The 27,844-nt window shown below is 39.3% G+C and overlaps 1 protein-coding gene across 1 annotated transcript in view; it reads right to left on the minus strand.

The window, feature by feature from the left end:
* LOC106946501 (gamma-aminobutyric acid receptor subunit gamma-3-like) overlaps positions 1-27,844 on the minus strand; it is an 84,785-nt gene that overhangs the window by 52,412 nt on the left and 4,529 nt on the right. The window contains exon 3 of the mRNA XM_015030863.1: positions 4,167-4,234. Within this exon, the coding sequence (XP_014886349.1) occupies positions 4,167-4,234 (68 nt within the window). The remainder of the gene's footprint in view (positions 1-4,166; positions 4,235-27,844) is intronic.

A 27,844-nucleotide genomic window follows, 5' to 3' on the forward strand; every position in this document is an offset into this window, starting at 1 on the left:
CTACCAGGTAAAAAAAAAAAAGTAGTACTTTTTAGACTCAAGTAAACTCAAGTAGTTTTGACTCGGCAATTTTGGCTCGTATGACAAAAAGGTTAGATCACCAGTGGTCCCCGCTGGAAGTTGATTTGGTTTCATTCATGTTTTGCTTTTGAGTTTAAGGCGCTGTGCTTACAACATCTTTGTGTGTTTGGAATCAGACGTATTGACAAAACCTTTGGACACAACTGTAAAACATCCTGCTTTTTGTTGGACAAAAAAGGCAGCCATGATGAGTTCAATGATTGGGTAGCATCTCAGTATGAAGCAACCAATCAATGGCCGTCAACAATGTGGTGTGGAGGTCAGAGTGCATCTTTGTCAGTTAACTTGCTGTCTGTTATCAGGCTCTCCCAGCGCCAGCTAGAGAAACTGAGCACTTTCTCCCAGTTTTAAAGCTGCTAATGCTGGTTAATCACTCCACCATTCATCACAGTACGTCCTAAATTACCATCGGCTTCATTTGCTGTTGCATCGCCCCAGCCAGCGCCCATTACCACCGCACCAAATGAAGAAAGATAATGTGTTTTGCACAATGGTAGATGAGAAGCTTCCTGGAGTTTTGTTGTTTGCGGAGCTGTGTCATTGTATTTCCTGAGAGTGTGTGCGAGTGCATGTATCAATATGGATCATGAATCTAATACACCCTTGGGGAACTGACCTGGTTTTTCATGTGGAACTCTCATACGGGCCCGAGGAGCGAGTGAACATGTAAAACAGAGATCTCGCTACTCTTGATGCATCGGACTCGGAGCGCGGCGGAGTGCAAATGTTGAGCTTCAGAAAGCAAAGAGGGAAACCAGGCCAATCCAGTCAGAGGATACTTGTTGTTCTCGCTCTCGCTGAAATATCTCCCAAACAAAACTGATGCAGAGAAAACTGGAAAAGGGGAGGAGAAACCAGTTGTGACGTGGTGCTAATTCCACTCCAGTCAAATTTGGAGGCAGCTGGGGATTCACGTCTCACTGATCGGCATACACTGGCACCGTGGAGCCAATCAGTGCTTACACAGGGGGAAAATAATCGGGATGTCGCAGCGGGACTCTGTTCCTTCATGGACGGGAGCTCTGAGCTCCACAACGCAGTCATGCACCACTGACCCACTACAGGGAGCGGGAGGCTTTAGGTTACAGCTCTCATGTTTGAATGAGGTGTAGACCGTCGGTGTCCAGTTTTGTAGAAACTAAATATGGATATTCAGAGTTTTCAAACAGTATTAAAAACAAGTCTGGGACATACTGTGTTGTGTTGAAGATCTGCTGAATCTCTGGAGGAGTAGCAGAGATCGACCAATCCGTTGATGGGATTATTTTTATTCGTCATGTGCGTCACAATCACGTCTTTATGAAAGACTGACAGGAAGATGGTTAGAATCATTTATAATCCCTTCTGCGATTGGAGCTAGGCTACAACTTTACTTTGAGTTGGTCTCCCCCATTTTTCACGTTATGAGTGTAACGTGACAAAATGTGAAACAGTTCAGGGTCATAAAAAGGTTTACAAGCTACTGTAAATAGGTCAAAAAACTGGTTTCCTTGGTATCAGTTCTGGAGATGTCAAACTGCTGGAGTTTAAACCTAAGACATTTAATGAACATGATTTAAAGAGGGCAGAATATTAATGTGTTGGTTATGTTTCTCCATTGGATGCATATTCATTTTTAAACGCCCTATATGGATGTGCTTTGAACATTAAGTGGCTAAAGACGATGTGACACGCTGATTGATGTAACTTGCATTGCGCCTGTCATATGAACATTTAATGAAAGGAAAAGGTGGAAACTAAGCCCTAATTAGTTGGCTCAGAAGCTTTTGATCCTAACAGCATCATAGTGGGAATATGTGGTGGCTTTGCTGCTCTGTGTCAGACTAAATACTGCAGTGGGAAAAGTTTATCCGTAAAATGTCATAACGACTCTTAGAAAAAAGTTGGATGCTTGTGAGACCTTCCAGGAATTATATTCAAACATCATAATTGCTCGTTATCTTTAAGACTTGGGGAACCTGATCTGATTCAAAATGACCAGATTTGTGATTGATACAAGGTTGAATGTATAAATGCAACTAAAAGGAGAAATTTTCTATTATTTTTTTAACATGCTGCCATTTCTTCACATCCACTAGACATGGACATAATTCACTTTTTGCTAAACACCTGATTGTTTGATCTTAATCATTAGTTACACAATACGCCTTACTTTCCCGTCTTTGTTTCCTTTTCCCATATTTTTTAATCTTTTAAACTGATGTTAGTTAAAGCAGTGTGGATGTGTTTGGTTACCATCTTTTAAAGTTTTTTTCTTTAAAACTTGAAGCAACCAGTTCATACTTAATAAAACTTAATATCCCCTCTTGCAAAGAAGATTTAAATTGCTGAAAATATAAATATTTCCTAATGATGCAGTCAGAATAATGTAATGTAATACTTTTCACAGCTTTATTGAACTGTATAATACTTTATTAAACCCAAAGGGAGGATGGGTTATTGCAGAGTATAAACTATAGGGAAAAATACAATATAAGAACAAACAGTTCCTATGAGGAGTCATATAGGGTTTTTGTTGCTGGCAGAGACGAGATCCTGTCCTGGACTTGATTGCAACAGAGCTGCAGTTATGTCTCAGTTGTGCAGAGTTTTCTGTTATGAAGCCTGTGCAACATTTTTCTCTCTGGTATCAGGATACAAAGCAGACTTTTCTGACTAAGTTTCCTCTTGTGTTTGCTGCTGCCTCAGATTTTTTTTTTTTGGGTGCTTTAATAATCAGCTGCACTTGTTTCCACCACGGGAAGCACAAACCCTGACAAGCGGGACAGCCAAGAAAAAAAAAAAAGAAAAGAAAGAGTCGAACAGAGGCTGTTTACTGCAGCGGTTCAGTAATTGTAATAAGGGTTCCAGAAACCCAGATCTACACTGACTGCAGATTTTAGTGTCTATCAGAGAGCCTGCTGGCTCCTCAGAGTGCAGGGTAGAAAATCAAGTTAATGAACTGTGAGTTGGAGTCCACCATTTTGCATCCCAAATTGAATTCACTTTGGGAGTATGTCTAAATGTCCCTCCTCACAATGGCTGCATGTTAAAGCACTCCAATTATTAGGGACGACTTTGTCCAGCTGGAAATCTTAAATTTGAAGAACCACCTTTAAATATTTAGCTACAACACTCACTGGCAATGCTAGTAATACTTTCACGAAGTCGTCTTCCATTGTAGTGCTATTGTTTTTTGTTGAGTTAATTAATTGTAAATACTGAATCATTAAAACAACTTTTTTTTCTTCCCCTAGCTGAAAAGCAATCAAATCCAAGGCGGGACTTTTCCAGTCTCAAACAATAAAAAATTAATTCATTCTAAGGCTTCTTCCATATCTGTGCATCTTTTAATAAATGTGAAGGGTGTTGCACACAACACTTTATCAAATTAAATCTGAATGCATTCAGCAGCTAAGTCTAACAGGTGCATACCTAGTTTTTAATGAGTTTAGAGCTCTTCACAACATGTTTAAAGGATCTCATGTCGTCAGGTTTTTTTTTTCTTCCACGTTGCCGAGCGATAGTAGCAGCTCAACATCTGGCTAATTCCTTATCACATCTAGCTCAGCTAATATCTGCAAAGCCATACACTTATGTTGTGAGGACGAGTAATCTGGAGAAAAATTAAACTTACTTGAATGTTTTGACAGTGATGGAACAGATTTTTGTATAATAATCAACAAGAGGCTGTTGAACAAACTCCTAATGCTTTGAGAAGCAGTTATTTTCCTATTGTTGCAAATCAGGCTTTTACTTTCAGCAATTTGCTTTTGTCTGTGCCTCTAATCCAGCATTCTGGTCTTTTTGGAAAACATATTCAAAGCCGTTTTTTTTTTTCCTTTGATTTCTCATGACTATCTACAGAAAAACCCAAACTGGCTAGTTGTTTTTCTTTTTTTCTTTTTCTGGCTTGATCCAAGCTGATCAAGCAAACCAAAACCCACACCTGTCTTTTTTGGCTCGTACTGCGATGGAAACATCTGTGGCGGCACAGACGACCTCCAAATGCAACATGAGAAATGACAGCGCTCATGTTTGATGAGGCTCTGGAGTCAGGCTGCAGTAAAACCTGCAGGCGAGAGGATGGAGAAAACCCGACTCACCATGTCGATGGACGACACGGGTCCGATACTGTTGACGTAGATTCCCACGTCGATGACGGTCGGTTTCTCTGCAATGGAAAAAAAAAAAAAAAAAAAACGGCGTTAACATGAGCATCCGGTGTCCTTTAAGCAAACTTAAATGGATAATATTGATATTTTGTGTGATAAACTACATTATGTAGCAATGATATTTATTCTAACCATTTACATCAAGTTTCAAAATAATCGAATCCCATGTTACATTTTCCCTCTTATTCAAAACTATGCAACGTTTTGTGTTGGACTGTCGTCAAGGTTGGTGCTTCTGAGCTAGAAAAGTTCTCGGGGTGTTAATACCTTGTGATATATAGCCGTCATTCTTTCCATCCTGCGGCTTGTATGTAACCAAAAAACAGAAGTATAAATAATCAAGTTAAAAACCACGCTTTTCATCATTCAGTGTCACCTTGGCTAATAAAGCCAGTTCATTTCCTTTTGGAGGCAGGCAGAGCCATCAATCCACCCCGAGAAGAAAGATTTACACTCCTAAAATCAGAGAAGCTGCGCTCTGATTCCTCAAGCACTCCCAGAGTTACCATGGCAGGTAATAGCATTTCCAGTCAGCACCAAGGATCTTGGCTAAATTTACTCTGCAGGAGCATTTGACTTGTTTATTCTGACGCAGGAATGTGAAATAAGGTACAGCAGAAAACGAGCCATGTTAGGACAGACGGACATTTCAGAATGCATAGATGCTTTAGGGGAGAGCTTGTATAAGGCGGGAGAGCAAACTTTTCATGAAAAATTCACCATGATTCATGCATTATTCTCCATGCATGCTTTTCTGTGTAACCCATACATACTGGCTTCTGCTTATTGAAACAAAGTGTTCCTATTAAAACTGCATCTTTTGGGAATTAAGTGTTTGCTTCACTAATGTATCACCTAATTTAGGCTCTGCTCTAATGTGCCTAAACATACATTAAAAGTCCGTTATGTTGTGATTCTAGATGTTTTTTTCTTCCACATATAACATCTAATGGAAGTTCTAGTTCTACACTGCAAGGAATGGAGCAGGAGAGATAAAACTATTTCAATAGCTTGATGACGATACCCAGCATTGGATGCAACACACTCCAGCATGGCCTCTTTACACACCCTCTGCTATAGCGTCTCTATTAGCTGGCAGGCCGTATCAAGTCAAACAGATTCTGCAGCATGACAGTCACAACTCTGACACCTTACACATCACTACGCAACACTGCTACAAGATGGATGCAAGTGATTACCAGATTGTATTGCAACTGCTCGATAAAAGAATGCTAAACACTTAAACTGGATGATGATGGATTACAATTTAAATATTGTAATTTCTATTTAATGGTTGTGTTTAGCACGTGTATTGAGCATTGAACTTTCAATGCTCAAGATGTTTAATGCAATAATCTGTAAAATGATTCTGCTGCTCCTAGATACTGCATCTATGTTTGGATTTTGTTCTTTACCGTCCGTCTTATTTTGCTCCTGTATGTTTATTTCTTAGAAATTAAGTTATTGGGGGTGGGGGGGGGAGAAAGTATTAAGAGAGAAAACAGAACTGTTGCATAAACAGTTTTCAAAATAAGAGCATGAATGTAAACGTCTAACTACTGATAACCAAAAGCCTCAACACAGATGTTGAACTTTATTCAATTGAAAGTTTACAAAAGTTTAGAATTTATCTGGAAAATTTTTTAGGGGAAGCCAAGTGTGCTAAATGTAAATGCTAAATACTTTCAGTCAAATATCATTGTATTAATTGGTCTGTTGCAGATTTTTCATATTTGCACTACTTAAGTCCATTGATCTAAAGATATTTCTCCATAATGATCTACGGAAATGGTGTCGTTTCTTTAAGTTTCCTGTAACTTTCAATACAAAACATAACGAAAAGAGAATTTTTCAGCCTGAAACCAAATATGATTCCCCATCAGACAAATTAAATCCAACCTGGATCACAAATAGTCATTCAGACTCGCAAAAGTCACACTTTGAGAACATAACTGGAGCAAACAGGTGAGCATTTGGCTATCATCGTCATAACCAATTGATTTCCAATCTAATCATTTATCAGCCAGACATCTGGAATGAAACCGTCTAGGATGAATCTGTCAAGTAATTGTGAGGGTCAGGAAAAGTTTGATAGAAACTTTTTGCCTTGAGGTTTCTTTAGCAAATGAATCGGCCCCAAGGGTAAGAAATTCGTAAAACTGTCACACGAGCTTATCTATTAATGAGAGTCTTGAGGCTCAACTTTCTCCTTTTTTCCCTTGTTTGTAGACAACTTCTAAGATTGCAGTCTTTTGAGCACATCTAAGTGTACATGCAGCGGCGCCTTGAGCACAAACCAGATGGCAGATTGCATGTCACAGAATGAGTAACATGATGTATTAATAACCTGAATTGGTGTCATTTCAGTAGCTCTGTGTCAGTAATTGAAGCCTCAGGATTTTTTTTAAATCATTGGATCACCAGCATCCATGGAGTTGTGTAATTTTTTTTTTTCTCTGCTGTGAGGTCTTGGCTAGCGGAGCTGAAATGCATGTGCACATCAGCTGGCCGTAACCCTGGGGGTCTGTCGGTGAAGGCTTGCTAGGAGGTGTTGGTTCGATTCCAGCTGAATGTTCTGCTCCACTGACTGGGCAATGCACCATGGCACAGCGCTGGTGTTTTTCTGAGAACCATCTTATTACTACATCTATAATTTGAAGTCTATGTAAAATGTGAATCCGCTTTCTTTGTAAAAAAAAATCTATTAAGATCAATACTTTTTTTATTTTTGAAAACAAGAAAAAGGATCAAAACGAGGAAATGTATTCCTCATCTTCACAAGTGGCACTAATGAAAGTTCTGTTTGCTACAGCTTTTACTGAGATTATAAGATGTGAAGTTTCATAAATGAACAGCTTACAGGGGTTAAATTTAGCCCTGCTTTTTAAACAGTTCAACCATAACTTTTTATAAAAAACAGACTGGAGCCAGTTATATTCCTACTAGATTTATTGGTCAGTATCTAACTAGCATCTACAGTGCCAAACACTGTTTGGCAACAAACCCAAGTTCAGGCTCAAAGTCATTTGGAAAGCCCTGGCACTGGCAGCATTTCGAACAATGTATAATTACAACGTATAAATTGTGGAAATATTTTCGGGCATGTGTGCAATGTTCCTCCAGGGCAGCCCGGACGTGTTTAAACATGTGCGGGGGAAACCCCTGGACATACAGCCAGCCCAGAAACAGACAGATAAGCAGCGCTCACCGATTTGGGCAGCTTTGAATACATCTTGGAGAAAACCTGGGGATTATAGAGAGCCAGCATCCCTCCTCTGAGACCCATTCACCTTAGAAATTGGGGTGAATGCATCTGAAAGACCACTGAAATGGAAACATGTGGTGCAAAGCTGATCTTTTATAGCAAAAGCACATTGGCGCATATGGAAACTGGGACAACCTTAAGGGGATAAACCTAAATATACCCCACAATAGCTTATCAGTGCAGATGATGGCAGTATTTATCCCCAGATGATGTGCTTTATGGATAGATAGATTTCTAGACAGGAAACACCTCCGTCCAGGGCTTTTACCATCTGCTTGTTGGACATAAAGCATTTTAGCTCTGCTCCATGTGTCATCATATAATGGTAATTATAGCAATTATTTTCTTTATCGGATGACTCGTTTTGTCACCTTCATCTCTTAGAGATGTGAGAATGCTCTTCAAAAGAAATCAACCTCTTTCCTATATGTGCAGAGAATGAAACATCCACCTTTACATCTTCCTACTAACCTCAATTTTACACTCATACAGGAGAAACTTTCATCCATGGAGCACATTTGATTTCTTTGTCATCCTCTGTGTGTTCCCACCCTCTTCCTCCTCCTACTCCTCTTTTCCTTCCTCGTCTTTGTTTTCCAGAAAAGCCTGACAGCTCCCATCTGTATTATCAAATCACCTTGTGGGGCTCGATTAGGGAGAAAGACCCTCCATGCCTGCTTGGCCCGGCTGGCATGACGAATGCATTACGCATTGTCAAGCCCAGCCAGCCTCGTGTGTGCATGCTGATGCACATATCCCAGCTGAGCGCTCAGGCTCCCATATGCTCTGTTTCCCGGGATCTGTGCATGGAATACGAGGGGCTGCCGGATTCACCACCGAGGGGGGAAGCCCTGGTGTCTTCAGTGGCTGTTTGGAAGCAAATGTGCTGGAAAATAATTTATTGCTCTGCGTTGAGTAAAAGCCATCTAGAGTGCAGCGTCTTCAAGCTGTTTGCTGCTGGTGATGTCTTCAGAAGACATTGCTCTGACAAAGACATTTGAGCTCACTGAGGCGTGGTGTTCATCGGGACGCAGCCATCTTGTGGCTCTGGTGGTTACTGCGCTTGTAAAACGAAGACGGCGTTATTTTACTTCACTTTTTAATCGGCTCTGATGTCAAAGCAACCAATCGGAATAGGGCCAAGATTGATGAGATGTAGTGTTGGTCTTTTGATGCAGTTAATTTTCAAGGATATGCAAGTACATTTTTTTTTTCAAATAATGAAAAAAAGGCATCCAAACTAAAAGAAACTGCAGTTTGTCAAGCTGAAAGATAAAGGCGCAGTACTACCTGACAAGCAGATCAAGTCAGTGTGTGTTGATGGGTCACAAAAATAAAAACTACAGAGCATTTAATTTCAAACCTAAATAGTTGGATGCTTATTGCACAATTACCAAATATGTTTTGTGTTTATCTGCTCAGCCAAACCCAAATTCAGCTCATGAGGCAGCTGGCTGAGGAGTGTGGATAATTTTTATTTATTAAACCAAAAGGAACCGATAAATGGAAGCAGTTTATTGCCAAGGACTGAAGAATTAACTTTGACATGAAGAACGGATGTACGCAGTAAAAGCAGAATGAAAACAATGAAAAAAAAACCAAGAGCATAGATAATTAGGATGCAGTGACTCATACGAGGCAGACGAGTGGCAATGAAAAGCAAATCCAGGTGTAAAACAAAGCAAAAAACAGGAAAAAACTCCACAAGGTAAAAAGAAGTGAAGCTGCTCGAATACAACGCTAGCTAAAGCTATTAAAATACCTACTGCTTTAACAAAGTGTGAAGTCAAAAGAAATGTCAGGAAACTTTAACCAAAACATGAATTAGTTTGGATCCTTCTACCAATCTTTAACTTCAGCCTCCATTCATGCATCAAAAACATTCATCTAAAACCAGAGAAGTTCAGTTTTTTATTCAAATGTAAACTTATAAAAACGTTTTTTAAAACAAAATCATAAAATTTGTTTCCTCGCCGATATATATAACAATGAAGAACTCAATATTTTTCAATTTAAAATACTGTGTTTGAAACAAAGGTTAAACTTCGCACAAAATATGAGAGCTTCTTAGTGGATTTAACAGCATTTCTGAGATGCCAGAGATGGAAGCTCTTGAAATGTGTCCCTCTTCTCTTTCCATACAGTCGCCATTTTTTGGAAAAACTTGACGCCAACGAAGCAAACAGAATTTACTACAAACTCACAAACAAGCAAATCCCTTTTGACTAAAAGTAATTACACTAAGTTCACTGTAAACCAACCATCATTTAGTTTAAGTTTCATGTTCAAATAAAGATAAATAGGACATTTAAGGAGATAATGTTCATATTTTATTCCGTTCTATTTTAGCTCTGAAGCAAGAGAGTGAAAATCTTGTCGTCCAAGCAAATATTTGGTAGAAATCCAGTCGTCTCCAAATATTGGCCTTTCTCCTTGCTGGCTTCCCACCAGCAGTCATTGACTCAGATACAGAAGCTTTGCTTGCATAGAGATGAATGAATGAATAAAAGATTTCTTGAACCTCTGCCTTTTTTTGATATTTACACCACATTAAATTTCCATCAGATACTTAACCCGCCCACACCGTGAAACATGGAGGTGGCTAAAACGACATGAAACGAATCCCCATCATCATCATCATAATGTCAGCATTTGCAATATTGATATTTTTTTTCTATTATTGGGACAAAACAGAAAAATATTTGTAAAAAAAAAAAAAAACAACCTCATATTTTAATCCAGAAAACGACCTTAAACACACAACCAGAACTACAGTGGGAAAGGTTGAGGTAATTTGATGACCTAGTCAAAGTCCAGACATCCTGGACTTTGCTCAATCTGGACAAACTCAGATTGAGCTGTTTTACAAAGGTCAAGAGTCCAAATATGCAAAGTTACTTACTGCTTTAAATGCAGAACCTCAAGTTTGTGTTGAAAGAGTTCAGGCGGTGTGAACACTTCTGTAGCTTAGCTTGCAGTCATCAGTATATAAGACTAAAAGTTTTTTGTTATAGCCGATGTGGAGCAATTGAAAAATGATAATGGGATGTACATCAGTGCCTCAGTGGTTATTATATCACAATTTGTCCATAGAGTTCCCTTTATAGGATCCCTGAAGTCCAGTTTGACATTGCTGATTAGTCTCACTATATTCTTGTCTGAAGTACTTCACAATTAATCCAAGCCTATCGCTGTTTTCTAGTCTTTAGAGAAATATGCTACCAACAAGATGGAATAAATTATTTTATGTTTGTGTCATTATTCAAGATAAAAATAGCAGTTCGGTTAACTCTCTGCGACTCCAGCTGCGTCACTCTAGCAATGTTTCTCTGCTTTAATTCTCAGCTCACCTGGCGCTGAATTACATACTGACAGACTTTTACAGAAACAAATGTCCTTAAGAAGAAGAAAAAACGTGCAGTAGATTTGCACAGTTATGGGCAAATTGGTATCTAAAACCAACTAATGGCAGTAAAATGGGCAAAAAAGTGTCAATTTCCTAAACTGTTCTGCAATATTAGTGAGACTGAGATGAAGTAATTAAACCGATTTGGCATGCACTTTGGAAATGGTTCCAAGCTCCTTTTGGGGGTTTTAGTTTCCCTCCTCAAGAAAGAAAAAGCTGGCCCGCTTGCATCAGTGTGTGATCGTATCGCCGACGGTAACACTTGGAAACATCAATCAACACTTTTTGCACTTGTGAGACCGTAAAAGGAAAGCAGATAAAAACTTAGACACACTTTCCGGCTGTAGCCCGTTCACATGTTGGCACATGTGCATCATTATACCGCCTCTTCCAGCCAACCTCCCCACACTGTAACCATGGAAACAGACAGCAGCCATCTGGGTTACTATGATACGGGAGGAAAAAGTAAGACCAAATATGAGCCAAGATCTAAAGTTGAATAGGCACTTTTTTTTCTGAATGGATTACCTATTTCCCCCCTTACAACAACAGCTGCATCTTTCAGTTAATTTACAGGCAGATATGATCCATTTACTGCATCTCGTTGGGACTTAACCATTGGGGTTTTATCTGCCTCCAAGAAATGCTTAAATAAATAAAACGGCATGTGCGTGTGATGAACAGCAGCCATCTGTCTGTGCCATGCAGGATGAAGCCGAGGCTAAAAATGCTTTCCAAACGCTGGTCGACCCGCATCTGTAACATTTCTGAAGCACCTCACTACAAGGATGAGCTCCAGCAAGCCATCTGCGCCGTTCAGAGACACATTACATGCAATCACCGGCGACTAGGATACCATTTTCCTTCACATGCAGGCAAGGCCGCTAGGTTTCACTCCAATATGCTCAAACTCAATTCAGGCAACACTTTAGGTTCGGCAGTAGATTCAGAGAAGATGGTTGTGAAGATTTATGTTTCTAGCAAACAAAAGCACAGAGCTGGAGAGGTGCAGTGTATTACTGAGGCATTATTGCCAAGATAAAGACTAGAGGTGCACCGACTGCAGTTTTCTGGATAATCACAGACCTTTAAGCCAGCCAGCAAGTTAACACAACAGAGTCTTACAAATGGGAAACACCACAAAGCAAGGCACCACCATATACAACAAACACATCAAAATCGCAATAATATCTCAAAAGACAAGAAACGTTCCGTCTAACAATGTAGCAATTGTAATTGTTTGAGTGCCAAGAAGCCCAAAAGGTTTACTTTCACAGTTGCTCCTGCATGTCAACATTTGAATAACTTGTAGCAGCAGTTTTATTCCCACATTTTATACTTCTACAACCACACGTAATTTAAATTGTACGGTGCAGCTCTTTACTGCTTGACCCTCAAGGCTGTGTTTTATGAGACCCAGAGAAAGCAAAGAAAATATGCAAGAGAAACCTTCACTGGTTTTATCGAGGAGATAAAAGGCGACATCGGCTGCTGGTAAAAACTCATATTCCTTTTGTGAACGCACAAATAAGAAAAAAGAAGAGAAAAAAAAGTCATTTGAATCCCATTGAAAAGACTTCCCCAACGGACAGATATTGATCGACAGTGTAGGTTTGTACACAGCGCTTTGTGTATGGCAGTGCGTGGGGGAATGAATGAGGACACACTGTTCGACTCTGGCAGACTGCGTTCACCTCACTGAACCGATGTAATAGTTCTGAGACGGCAGGATATTTCTGCTCCTTCAGAGGTTTAATAAGGAATCATGTAAAGGGGAGGATCTTGCTCCGTATGAACTAACACCAGGCAGGCAGGGCCACGCTTGTTGCACAAGCTGCTTCTATGAATTAAGGAAATAATAATATTGCCTTTTCCCATGTTTACTCACTCTCTGCCGAGCCAATAAAATTACTTGGAGTTATTTTAATTTAGCTTGGATCTGTGTTGCAATCTATTGACAGGAAGCTGAGAATTAGATCCAGCTGCAAAAAGCAGTTAAGTCTTTGTTGGGCATTAATGTGACACATTTATGTCACTTTACACAACAAAGCAAAAGTGGGGGGAAAGAAAAAGAAAGTACACTCCTGTCACAGCGGGTGACGCTGTGCAGATTTAATTAGACTTTGTGTCCATCAGGTAAACAATGAATTATGCATTATTTTGCTCTCCTGATGCAGTCACAACAATGGAGACCGCCCGATCCCAAACAAGCCGGTGCGAGGGATGAAAATTTCTGCTTTTTCAGACTTTCAGAAGAGCTGCCACCTGCTGACACGCGTTCGCAGCATGAGACAGACACACACAGACAATCCCCGTTATTCTCCCTGCATGACATTAACTCAAGTCCCCTTAAAGTGCCCACATTTCCAAAAGTTAATTGAAGCAAGGATGAGAAATGCATTGCATGTAGTGTTCCTACAACGGGTTTGCAATATCCGTTACTGATTGAATACCAGTCAGGGTTGGATGCTGTGGAAGGTAGAATAGTAACTAAACAAATCTGAAAGCTTAAACTCTATACATGTTGTCAGAAAAGTGCAAGGATGTAAAGTTCAAAATGTAGTGTCATCAATCTCTCTTTTAGTCCACCTCTAACATCTACTATTTTAAACCTGAAAAAAAAGTTGGTTGTTCCAGTGGGATTTTCTATTTATTTCCATCTTCTAGCCATACAAGTAATGAAACATCAAAAGGATCTCTTTTCAAATCTTTAATAATGCCAGGCAGAAACATGTGGTTGCTTTTTGCAGATTTCTCTCCCTGGTTTAAGCTGAATATTTTCACCTTAAACTAATAATAGTGTAACAAAAATATGTGATGAAAGCTGCCAGGGCTCATGTTATCTATGTTATCTATCCACAATGATGTTCTGTGATCATTACTCAGGGTTAAAGAACTGCACACTGAGAAGCTAATTGATTTCTGATGTGTTTGGGGAAAACATTTCTCATAATATTTATTTACTTCTGAGAAGTTAGCCTGTGCTATCGTCTGCTGGTTGTTAAGAAAAGCACTGCAAACTGTAAGGCTCCATGGTGCAACTAAATGTTGCATGCATTACTCGCTGGTGATACAAGATGGTTTTATACACACACAAGCATGACAGAATGTTTCAAGTCAGCATGTGAGTTTTGATTGAGTTGCAGTTATTGGAAAAATCAAAGGAGGCTACATAAGACCAACAGGATGGATTTTTAACACAGAAATAATATGTCTAGGTTCTGATCAACACGACCGGAAACTGTTGGGGAAAAAATGACTTTAAAGGATTACATCGCTGTCGTGTGTCAGGTACTTTCCCACAAGCATATTTGTGGGAAATTGGGTGGAAGGAAAACATGTCAAAGAATATGCTACACAACAAACAGGATAGCCAACTTCCAGACTTTTGTGAAGCTATTTGGAAGGACAAGTCTGGGAGAAGAGTGGAACATCATAGAAAAAACTGTTTTCTAGATCATTGAGAACTTCCAGATTCTGTAGGTGATTTAGGACATCTAAAATCATCTGCTACTGCATTCTTAAACTTGTTCAACATTGGAAGCAGATGAGTGAAAAGTACAGCAATGAGAAGCCTTTTGGACAACCTTATGACAAGAAGGTCAGCAAAGAAGCGACTTCTGTCCAAGAAAAGCCTCCTGGACAGACTGCAACTCTGAAGGAAGTACAAGAATGGACAGCAGACAATTTATCCAATAACTCAGCAGTCTGATCGTTCAAGGCATCTGGGAAAGCCAAAGATCAAGTTTTACCTAGAACCACAGCCAGGACAAAACAATAGGGCCTAAGCAGCTGAGAGGATCTTTATCCAAATATCTACACACAAATTACACAACTCTGACCACTAGGTGATAGCAAAGTGCTTCCCGGATGTGTAAATATGCATTCAATGGCGTTATTGGGAAACAGGTTCCACCTTGTTTGCGTACAGCAGCATAAGGCGAATTAGCAGACAAACTTACTCAAATTTTGGACCTCTAAATTGGGAACTCTCCACATCTTATTCAACTCAAAACCTGTGGTCAGTTCTCAAAGCAGAAGCCAACAAATCATTCCCAAAAACTAATATGATACTGGATTCACTATGGGTGAGGATTTGGCACATGTTCAACATAAAAACAAAAATAAAAATTGTGTTTCTGCAAAAGAAAGCCTCCAAAAATGGTCCTTTAGTGCAACTAAAGATGTGTAATCATAAGATCTATAAAAATAACCTTGGTGTCACCACCAGACATTCTGGTCTTTAGGTTAAAGTTGTCAAAATATATTCATTTTTGTACATTTGATTTGGTCTAGTTGTATAAAAACTTTCCGCATGATTTAGTTCAGTTGTTTTGTGGAACAAATCAGAGGAACTGTTTTTGTTAGATATTTTTTCAATGCAAGGATTATGTCGTTCATGCTTGCAGCATGTTGTTAAGTTGTTTATATTTAGTGAGGCAGTGAAAATATTTAATGGAGGCACACTTTGGGAATATTTTCACAGGAAAACAAGTTAAAAAAAGAGAGACAGATTTAACAAAGTGCTTCATCTCATTTGTTCTCCACCGTAATGCAGCTGAAAAAGAAAACAGACTCGACGAGAAAAACCAAACCACACAGGTCCAAGCACTGCATCTTATCTCTTTTCACATCTTCAAAGTTCATCCGCACCTTGCAAATCCCCGGCTAACCAGCCGTGCTTTCGCCGGAGTGGAGCGGACCCGGGACTCACAGATGGAAATCGATTTAATGGTTAGAGCTCACAGGGATGGGGAATGTGTCAGACATGATCCAAGCCCAGCTTAGTCTTATTACTGCCCTAATGCACTTCGGTGTGGTATCAGTCCACCACTTTAAAGCTCCACATGATTACCTGGCCATTCCTGTGTGGTTTCTCATTAACACGATACATTGAAGGAATGAGAGGCGTGGGGTTTACCGGGCCCGAAAAGCTCTCGTTGGAGAAGAGTTCAAGGTAAATTCCTGGGTCAAGGTCTCTGCAGATTTTAAAGCTTTGATTTGCAAACATATCTGCCTCAGGGCTGATTTCTATCTGTTAAGCTTCATACTATGACAGTTTCTGTTATGATCCTCTGCAGATGTCACCATGGCAACATAACGTTTCACATATGGTGTATCATGGTAGATATAATGATGCTGTAAATGACTGTAGTCTGAACATTAGAGATATACCAAGTACTTGATTTTAGACTCAATCAAAAGTTACAAAATGAAGATATACGATATTAAAACTATGGTTTTTGGAAAACTGAATTCAGTTTCAAAAGCCAACTGCAGGGCTAACATGGCTTACTCAAGGTCAGAGTTCATGAGTCAACGATAAGAAAAATTGAAGAGTTAAAACATGAAGAATACTGAAAAAAAAAAAAAAAAAAAAAAAAAAAAAAAAAAAGGGTCTTTCACATTACAATCCCCCATAACTATCGGGAAATTATTCCACGGTCCGACGCGACAAGACTAGGACTTTCTCTAATGGTTGAATATAGCATTTCAGAAAGAGATTGCACCAGCAGTCAAACATGACGTTTGTTGTTTAATGCTTTGCTGCTTCAGGTGGAACTATGAATTGTGCTCAGCCAGAAAAACATCAACAAGTCTACCCCTGAATAATTTAAAAAACTGATAAAGGTTAGAGTGATGTTTTGAAACCCAGGCTTAGATCCAAATAGGATGCTGTAGGACAACCCACAAAACCCTCCAACGTGGGTGAATTAAAACAAATCTGAATTCCTCCACAGCGACTCATTACCAGCTGTCATAAATGGTTGATGGTAGTTGTTGCCGCCTTGGGTGGCACAACCAGTTACTAAGTTTAGGTAGCAATTACTCGTTTTTCCTCATAAAAGCTCTCAGCCATGTTATCCCTGTTCGATATTAAACAGTGTGATTGGAAGCGAAACAGAGAAAGCAAAAGCAGGAGCAGTCTGCAAGGTAGCAGATATTACTGCATGGCAACAAACCTCTAATAACTCCTAGCAGTTTGTTTTCTTCTGCATTTTCGCCTTAATCTCACCACTAAACATAAAATCGTGTACAAAGCGAGATGATGGACACAAATTGGGAAGGACTGTCTCGACACTCTGCAAAAGCTTTAATGCATGGAGGTTTGGTCCTCTTGCACATTTTCTAGGTGCTAGGTTCCCAAAAGGAGAAGTCTGAAATTAAACTGCGGGAGCAGAAAGTGCTTAGTTAGTCTTCTTGCTGACAGCCGTGTGACTTTCATAGTACAAACTTTCTTGCCTGGTAAAGCTCATAATGATGCTATTTATGACAGCTTCACAAACCGTGTGCGAAGACTTATTCTCATTTTAAAGGGTGAACATTTTGCTTAACTTCTGTGCGGCTCTGCTGATTTATCTCAAACAGGAATGTGTGGATGCGCAGTGTGGTAAATAGCTGTTGTTCAAAGACATCCTCAACCAACACATTGATTTTATTTACCAAGAACATTCACCGGTTTTCCTCCTGAGCTGCATCAGAGAAAGTTTTCTGTGTAGCTACACATCTTTAAAGTGCTTAAATGTTCAGCGTATTTAAAAGGTCTGCTGACAATGTTACATACATGGCTTTATTTTTTTTTTTTACTACAAAGTTTAATTCACAATGTATGGAGACGCAAACTAAAATTGAAAATGCATTCCCTCAGTGATTTCACCTCTTGTGAAGAACTGTACACCATAGAGGTAATTACCTCATTATTCAGTCCTCAGTCAACTTTAATTACCTCAGTATCAATGCTCAGAGCTTCCACAGTTCATTCCAAAATACAAATACACATTTGCACAAAACTCTCCAACTTTAAAACTGTATCCATGTCTACTTTTTCATGCCCACATGAAGCTTGCAAGAAGAAAAGCTTATTGCTCACCAAAACCAGCAGAAAGGCATTAATCACTACAGCTACACTCAGAGCAACTTTTAGACAGAAAGCAACTCCTTTACCATTCTGACAACAGCTAATAACTTCAATACAAAAACACAGGAAAGCACAGCTAACTACTAGCCGAGCACAAAAATCTCACTTTCTTACCCACAATGCCGTTTTTTAGGCAACCCTGTTTGTTTAAAAATAAAATATTCAGTCCACAGCATCTCCTAAGTAGCAGCATGCAGCATTTACAAAGTTCTCAACTTGGAAGTAAACGATTGCCAAGGAAGGCGAGCACACTGAAAAACAGTTCTGGTCTGCTAGCTCACCTGGCCTCCATTGAATCAAACCTGACAGGAAGTAGCTTCACACCAGGTTGGTCAAACGGCTTCGTTCAACACTCCACTGACCACCAAGCGCAGTCCGAGGTCTTCAGTTGCGTCTTCTTACGTTGTAGGTGTTCCTTCAAGGTGTCCTTTCACTGGTTTTCATCCAGCAGCTTTTAAATCCCTCCAAAGCATTCCTTCCAGGTCTCTGTCCTTCTCTGCAGCCACTCCCAAACTCCACAGGTGGAGCTCATCAGCCTAATCAAACTGGAACTTTTCCAAATGATGCATTCGCTGCTTCAGGATATTTTAACCCCGATAGAGTGTAGCTGCACTGTTTCTCAGTCAAAACAAGTCCAAAGTGTAGTAACTTTTGTTATTACTCTTACTCGTAACCTTCAGTAACGCAGTTATTATTTCACTTTGACATTTTAGACTTAACACTCACTAAACTAGAAGTAGTTTGCTCTGAATATTATCCTTTGTTGTTGCGCTGCTCTTTAAAACAAGTTGTAATAACTGGCCAATTATTCAGGCTAAAGTTGGTCTCTTAACAGAAATGCTACCTGTAGACACGAAGTAAGTATAAAATGAGTCCAGTCCTACTGCTAAATAGTAAGCTATGAACTTTTTGACTTGTGTGAACTTAGTTTTCATGATACCACTTACACAGAAATGAGCCCAAACAGTGGCAAAATTCAGACACAGAAAGATCTTTATATGGCTCAATATAATGGAGATTTTTAGACCATTGTATTGTTGGTGTAAATATAAAAAAAAACACCATGTCCTTTTAATTTTTATAAATTGGACAAAGGAAAGCATTGAAGGTTTATCACATCATGTAGCTGTCAATCTAAATTATCAAACTTTATCCCAACATGTTCCAGACTGAGATCCAGAGCTGGATAATTGTTGTGCTCCATCATCATCATTAACATCATTGTCTACAGCCTGTATGTTAAAACAAACTTCGGCGCTTATCCAAACACATGCTTGGCATTATTAATGCGTGTTTGCTTTGTTGCAGACCAGCTGCTGCCTGCCTTCCCCCCGCCCCCCCACAATGCCTGGAAGGCTAAAATAGAAATGTACAACCAACTTGAATTCTGGGTAATGTAGGAAGATGGTCGTGATGACAAACGGCTATCTTTGGAGTACGGAAAACTTAGTTTGCACTTTCAACCTTCTGCGGACAATGTTGTAGGGGGGATGAAATGCAAAATCAGCGAAGCGAGACTCCAGGATTTCTGTGAATTAATTTCCTCCAGCGAACGGGCGTGCGCTTCCGGAGTCGTACTTGCATCAAAGAGCTTCATAAAAGGTTAGCAGGATAAGTGCTGCTTCACGTGTGTGTTTTTTCCCCCCCCTAAATTTGCATCTTGTGTGAAGCTCCCACCCCGTGGGGCACTGTCGGCTCGGCTAACCTGGACGCCTCAGATGTGAGGAGGAGCGATTGCCAGGACTCTAAACTTCTTTTCATCTAACAAAATGTCACTGGACTTGAAAAATTGAAGAGGCTTGTGTGCGGTTTGTCCTTTAAGCTGCTGTGGTGACACCGCTGTGCCAAATGTCGGGTCTGCGAAGATGAAGGAGAGGAGGCCAGCCAGGAAAGAGTTGCCACCAAAAACCAAAAAAAAAGCCAAGAGAAACATCTGAGTCAGAGGTGCAGAGGGCGTCTATTTAACTGTGTCCAGGTGTTGTTATCTTCTGGGATTGTCCCATAATGCAGCTGGTAAATGTTAGGTGGCTCTTTAAAAGCTGCCGATACCGCAGGATTAATCACTCCCAAAAGTAACAAATATATATTTAACTGGAAATAAATGTGTTAAATAATATTGTGATTGATTTTTTTTTTTTACTTTTTTCTTTTAAATATCCTTGGCAGTTTTGTTAGATAAGTCAAACAACTTCTTATCCTATCAAAGGATCTTAAAATGCATAAATTATAATATGACGTTATGATACTTAAATGTTAACTGAATTTTTCTTTTATTTGAATCTCTTTGATGAATATAATTTGGGAATGCTGAAAAGACTGCTTTTTAATGCTATTATAGAATTTTATACAATGACTGAAGTGATGAAATCTTGAAATGTAAGCCTGTCTTTTGCATGAAAGCAGCTCCGGTTTTGTTCAAAATTCCAGTTTCCTACTAGCAACATTCGCCCATGCAGTCACCAGTTTGCTTTACCTGCAAGCTTAGCTTGCTAAAGAAAAAGGGATCGTTATCTCCTCAGTCTTGCTCAGTTGCTCCCAAATGTCGATGTAACAAGGCACGTAATTTACAGAAACAAGTCACTTCAAGCCCCAACTTAACCAAAGATGTAAGATAAATCAATGTCATTTAACTTGAAAACTCTCCGGTAACAAGCAGCGGATCAACAACACAAATAAGAAAAGGGCAAGCGAAATAAGACAACCACTATGAAATTCTCTAGATCACAGATTAACACTTAGAATAAGAAGAGGGGGGTAAAAAAGACTTTAAACCTGCTCTCATTTTTCTTGTTGAAATGACATTTGTAAATAATGGATGTCTGAGAAGGTTTTTTTTTTCCCCCTCGACTTCCAGGCAGTGGCTTGCAACCGGGCGCAGGTAAAGGCTGAATATAGGCTGTAAATATTTCATTTAAAAAGAAAAGCAGGAAGAACATTTACTGACTGTGTTACAGCTCAAACCAGAAGTTTACTTACACCTCTTTTCTCGCAGTCTGAAGGCAAACCAGACCAGTGTACGTTCTCGTATCTAGTATCTAAGACTTGATTCTGTTTTAAAACGATTTAAAGATGGATTTTAAAGCTGCTTCCTCCTTTTCAGAAGCCAGAAGATATATTTAAATGTAATTATTACAGCTATCAGTGCATTTTTTAATTCCTCCCACATATTCTTGCTTGTTCTGATCCAGCTGGGTAGTCACAATGATGAGACCGACACCCTGTTAAGAAAATAGTAAGCCAATTCATTAACTATGTAATCATTTGAATGCGAGGCGGTTAAAAGGCATTTCGATCGGAAAATTGGTAATTACCAAAGAGGACCGCATACAGTTTTTCAAAATGAGAACATGAATTGCTTTACATCTCTAATGAGGTTCAGGGCTACTTCTTGCTGTTAATTGAATCTGCCTCGAGGAAGTTGTTGATCATATCGCTGTTCCAAAAAGAAAACAAAGCAGAAAATAAAGAATCACTCAGGTTGCCACGGATCCCACGGAGGCCAGGAGAGAGCAGCTCAATCAAATTACCCACAGGCCTGTCTGTGTGTTTGTGATTTGAAGTTTTTAACTTTCTAATGGCAAACACATTCTGAGTATTTCTTCTAAACTCGGTCAAAAGTTTTTTGGTCTAAACTCAGTTCCACGGAGAAATGATGGGGGGTCTGTGACTGAAAGGCAGGTCCGACACTGCGCGCTCGACAATCGGTGCAAAGTGACATTTTGCTACATTTCCTTTTGTTGAACCTGTTGGACCAAAGGACCAAAAGTCTCCTGGTTAGCTAAGATGCAACTTTGCAAAACGAAGACCTTTCTCTTGAAAGATATCTCGTTATCTTGCCAACCCTTTCAGAGACTTTTTCTCACTGTCCTGTAACAAACGTTAACCTTCAACAAGCCAAATCTTTGTAATTTCTCTTATCTTTGCTGGATCTGAATTCATTAGGACTTTGTCACATTTTCTTTTATGAATAATCTTTCAAATTGTATAGAAACTGTCTTCGAACACTTCCCACACTGATGGGCAGCAGAAACACTTTCCAGCTTGGCAGTGTGTTAAACATTTTCCAGAAAAGCACGCTGCCAAAACTCCTGCTTTTGCAGAGCCAGTCACTCAAATGATGATCAAATAAAAAGAGTATTTGGTTGTAACCTTCCCTACTAGATCACACAGAAGTAGAAAGAGTGTACTTGGTTATTCCCCTGACCGCACCAATAGTCATATATAAATCATGAAGGTTTATTGGGATATTATGTGCAGTCTCATCGAAAAATCACCATACTGCATTCCACCAAAGACCGATCAAATCTGCCGTGACTCCTCACTCGGATGTATGAGATTTTAATATGCGATCAAAAAAGTGGGTCAAACTTTCGCTCGAAAATTGCAAAATCGCAAGCGTTAATATGCACATAACTTTAGGTGGCCAGGCACAGACGTTGACGGCAAGCAGAGGGAGGTTTATTGGATGAAAAAAAATTGAAAAGTGGCAGGATGATGGAGGGAGTAAGAGATGGGCCAAAAGAAGAAGGTGACTGAATGAGATGCAGAGAGTTGAACCAGATGGAAATGGAGCGAAAGAGACAGGAAACAGCTGCAAAGTAACAATGTCTGAGCAGATTCGTGTAACCCAGGTGTAAATTTTAAATTCCATTCTCTCTTTCCACTCTCTGTCCCCTTTATCTATCAAATCTCGTGATAGTTCAAACGTGCCATCATATGTGAACAGTAAGGTACCTTAAATATTTATTGAGCACTTGTTTAGATTAATGTTTTTACATTTCATGTCAACTAATTTATGTGGTGCATGTTTATTGGATTTTTCATGGATGTAAATTGAACTTTATATTTATTGAATATGCATATTGACTGAAAATGATTGTTGGAACTATTTATAGTGCAAAGAGTGCCATTTATTGAAATTGTGTGCACACTAGAATGTTTTGATTATTGAGAAAATGGTCCTGTTTTATTCAGGCCAGCTGAAGGTCCAAACCCAGAGCCTAAAGGAAGGTTTGCACTTGTGGTGCCTGAAGACTCCTGCTTCTCCTGCCAGGCTGGTAGGAGGCTCCTTGCAGCCAATGAACAATTTTGTCCCCACTCTGATATGACTTTTGTCAGCCCAGGACCTGCACTGAACCAAGCACTTTATTAGTAACTTGCTTGGGACCCAAACCAAGCCCAGCTTGGGGTGAAAGAACTGAAGAGTGTGGGTTGTTACTTATAGAACTGTGGGATTGATTAATGCTTTTTCTCTCTCTCTCTCTCTTTTGTGCATTTTTATATGGCCATTCGGATGATTTCACTGATGTAAATATGTACATAATTGTTTCCACTATAAATACAAGGCACTCGCAACTGCAAACTTCCAGTCTCTGTCTGCTCCTTCTTAAGACGTATCTTATCTTCTGAGAAATTAGCCCACTTGACATTTTTATTCATCAACCATTTACATTGATTATATTGCAGCATTTTTTTTTTTTTTTTTTACAAATATGTTACATTCGGATTTCTATTTCTGACTCACACCTGGCTTTCATCTGAATCCCTCTGAAGTCCTCTTTAGTGACACACACACACACTCAAGAGGCTCAGTCTCATCTCTGGACATGTGTACAATAAACAACAAAATGCGATCACAAAAGAATATATGAATAATAGCTCAAATAAAAACTGCTTCTGAAAGGCAAGTGATGTCTTATTTAAATGTATGAACTCTCCGCCTGGCCACTGGCGGATGTAATTGTTACTGTCAGACATATTTGACAAAGCAATAACGGCAGATATGATTGAGGGACCTGGCCCGCTTCGGTGTAAATCAATAACTTGTTAGTTGCAGACAATTAGCGCCTTCGGTTGCAGTCGCCACGTCTGATCCCACACAGAGAGGATCTGGATCGGGTCCGCGGCTGAGTTCAAACCGCATATTAGCATGCGGCATGATTCTGCATTGTGTTTATCCTCCAAGTGTGAAATGAGAGGCCGAACTTTCAGAGAGGGGTGCAAAATGGATGTGGACACCAGAGGAGTTGTGTTTCTGGTTGTAAATGTGGAGAATTACAAGAAATCCTTGGAGCATAAATGTAAAGTGATTTAATTATCTCGCTCATGAGTTATTATAGTGATTTCCCTTTATGTCCCTGTAGCAAATGTCAGCTGCTCTACCACAGATTACTGTCCCTAACTCAATCAGCATTATTGCTTCTCAAAGGCATTCTTCTAGTGGTTTGGATTAATATTTTTTTAAATAATCGGCTTGCAAAATGAGGTAAAGATCACATAATACTATTTAGTTATTGTTTGTTTACTATTAAAAGTAGACAAATGCTTCTTTTTTATAAGAATGAAATTTGATAAGACACCTAAAAATGACTGAGACTCTGTTTGACTTGGATGTCAAGATTAAGGTTATGTCAGTGGTTTAATTCTGATTTTTATAAGAGATTTTAATCTAAACGGAGAGATTAAGAGGACAAAGGGGAAGAATGTTTCACTTTCAGAGACTGTGGTTCAGTTTATTTTAGGAAAAACATTATATTATAAGCTCATAAGTGACCTTAAAATGTGTGTTTTACTAAAGTTCATCGTAGGATGCTTGACAGTTTTTTATTCAGTCATTTTGCTGCCCATTGACTGTCAACTAACTTGCTACATCTACAGCATATTAAGAAAAAAACTCTTCCTAATGTACTCAAGACAGTTTGCAATTTGTCTGTCCGCCTTTGTGAACTGTGGAAATTAAAGCAAGCAGTATGATAGATGTGTCAGTAAATTAGCTTTCCTTTCTGAGTTTTTTTTTTTTTTTTTTTTATAGTTTTTTGACCACACACTTTTAAAGCTTCTCTCGGATGGTTCTCTATGGCTCCAGTTCTCATGGGCACAAAGACTTAAAACTGCCTTAAACGTATCTTTTAATGCACTAGAGGGCTGCTACATTTTTAGTCTTTAATTAAGCTCTTTGAATAAATCTGCCTCCCAAACGCTGGATGTGTGTCTTAAGAGCACAGTCAGCATCTCACTCCAGCCCACTTCGCCTTCGATTCCCCACGGGAGACGCACGCACAAAACGGTAGCGCACGAACACAGCCGCGCGCATTTAAGCGCAGGATCACTAAGATCTCCCACAGTGATCACACACTCTGAACCCAAAAGGAAAGTGACACAATAGGGGCACCAAAGCATCTCATCTCCATCCAGTCTGCGCCGCTTCTTATCGGCTAAGGTGCGGCACGACACTTGTTCTGCTCTGCTTGTTCTGGGGGGAGGAATTTGGGTCGCTTTTTTTTTTTTTTTTCTCTCAAGTGGACCAGTCACCCACTTTATATGAACATTAAGTTCACAGCTGACTTCACAAGACTGGAGGAGACAGGAGGGAAACAATATAATAGCCCTGTTATGTTGTGGTATCTTGGATTTCTCTAGTTTAACTTCAAGCCCGTTTAAGTTTTAGCTAGTTCCAGTCAGTTATTATGACAGCAAGCTAATATTTTCTGTCACTCCTAAAAGTTTTTTTTATAAGTTAGACTAACCCTATTCTTACATTGCCAGCTAAAAAAAATGTTTTATTGAGCAACAACACTTTTTAAAAAAAATGTTAAATTCTTTTTTGCATCCATCAGTTCAGATATACCCAGCATCCTTTGTTTGATTTGAGCTAACAAAGTGATTTATCTAACTGGTGTGTTTTGCTGCAACATGAGGCTATAAAACAGAGTTATGGCCAGTAAACACAGAAATATTGAACAACAGGAAGCACCCTGCTTCCACAGCCACCAGCTCACAAACAAACCCAGAAGGTTGCTCACATTTGCAAAAAAGAGATAAACAGAAAAGCCTGTTTGATTTGGTGTATTTCGCTGTGTGTTCGGTATGTTTGAATAGGTAGAGGACTACTTTGATTTAGAATAAATCCAGGTTTATTTGGGAGATGAGCCGAGACTTCGGTAGGTGCCTGTTTACACGAGCGTGCGAGTCACCCTGTGTTTTTCTCTCAGATTTGCTTTCAGCTGAACCCTGTTGCTTTTCCAACGTCTTTATTGTCCCAGTTCTGTTGTTGACTCGGCGTCATCTCCAACTGGGTTCTTTTGTGCAACATGGACACACACACACACACACACACACACACACATTGCCTCACGTTATCCTTCCAATGTATTAACATTTCATGGGCGACACTGAGGTTTGTCAACTGGATCTCATCAAAATTTCACCCTTAATTATGGAAGCAGAGCTGCGCAGAGATTCCCCTCCTGAGAGGTGAACTACAAGAAAATCCAAACCGAGGAAGCTGCCAGGGAACCAAAATGCAAAAAAAACAAAAAATTCAGATTCGGCTTAAGTTGGGCATCTCAAATATTCCGAGAAACACAAACAACAATATGAAAATAAGCCCAGTTTAAGAATGGGGAAATTAACTCAGGACTTCAGGGTGGTATTATGTCATTTTAATTACCTTCAATGCTATATTTAATATATTTTTTATGTCTCGAAGATTCTTTTTATTAGCTTAAGACTTTACAATAACAATATAAACAAATTAAAACCACCTTTGTACCATTTTGGCTCAATATAATTAAGTTCATGTAAGTTCTTCTTTAACAGCAGAAAGAAACACTGAAAGCATTAAACTAGAATGATTCTAGGTTCTTATCTTATGATTTTGTGAATATCGACATTTCATCTTATTGCTTCAGCTTACCAGCTCTTTCTAATTGCATAGTCTTAGATTCAGCTCATTGGTTGTGAGACCTAATAAGTCTCTATTCCTATGGGACTGCGGGTTTCTTTTCTGAACATCAGACCAAACCCTAGAACAGCAAAGCCTTCGTCCAGCCAAGAAACTGGACCCAGCTTTCAGCTGTTATAAATGTTTGGCTTGGATCGCAAAGGTTTTCAAAGAAGGGCTTCGTGAACACCTACAACTTGCTAAGCATCCTTCAGGGACTTTCATCAAGCGCGTCACCCGGTTCTAAATCCAATGTGAAAAGTCTCTGATTATCCCAGAACCCAGTAGCAGAAAACATCCATTTTTATAGCATTTTTTTTAGAAGTAGAAGTGGAAATAGTTCCAGCTGAGAGAGGGAGTCAGGGTTCATTTTTTCTCTCTGCCAACTTTTAACTCAAATTTAACGTCACCTCATTAAATCTCAGATCGATAACATTTAGAAACATGATCTTTCTCTTGACATCTAACAGTCAAGCAGACTCTTGATACATTTTTATGTCTTTAAGTATAAAACAAGCTCCTGTTCCACTCAAACTTTGTCAAAAAGAACAGTGTGTACCTTGGAAGTGCAGTTTGTCTAGTACACAGTCATTCTGTCTTAATTTCTTCAGCATAATTGATGTTGAAGAGACTTTTCCCCCTATTAAATATTAAACATTAAGTCAAAAGCTGCACCTTTCTTCTTTAAGAATACAAATGGTACACATTACTCTATGGTTAAGTCAACATGTACTTTAGCTCAGTACAGTAAAAGAAAAGCAGATGATGCCCACTACTATCAGGATTTTCTCCTGAAAACTAAGCTGCCTTCTTTTAGTCAGAGTCCGTTTATTTTAGTAATGTTCAAGGGACATGTCATCATCTGCCGGACTAAGGTGAGGAGGGACCACCGAGCTTGTTATCTGCACACAGTCGAAAAGCCAAGCAGGAAACTGGCACCTCGTGAAGGAACAGTTGGCGCTGAAAAACGTATTCTGTTTCTGGAAGAACGCATGCCATCATCCAGATGATGTGTTACTTGTACAAACAGATGGAAAAAAAAAAACTAATTTCTGCATCAAAACACAGAATGTTTCACAGTAAAAGGTTTGGGTTGCTGAACTGTTCCACCTTCAGTTCAGATCAGTCACCAAACTCAAACCAATGAATGATAAATACTAAAACAAGAGGGGGAAAAGTACTGTTTTGCATTTTTCTTCTAAAGAATACAACATTTATAGTTTTGCTATAGCGGCATTTTTGATTAGGAAAAAAAAGAACCCTGTCAGCAAATATGAATGCCAGCATTTTTTTTTTC

Source organism: Poecilia latipinna, unplaced genomic scaffold, assembly GCF_001443285.1.
Source record: "Poecilia latipinna isolate Pla-1442-1.1 unplaced genomic scaffold, P_latipinna-1.0 Scaffold194, whole genome shotgun sequence".
Classification (NCBI taxonomy): Eukaryota; Metazoa; Chordata; class Actinopteri; order Cyprinodontiformes; family Poeciliidae; genus Poecilia; species Poecilia latipinna.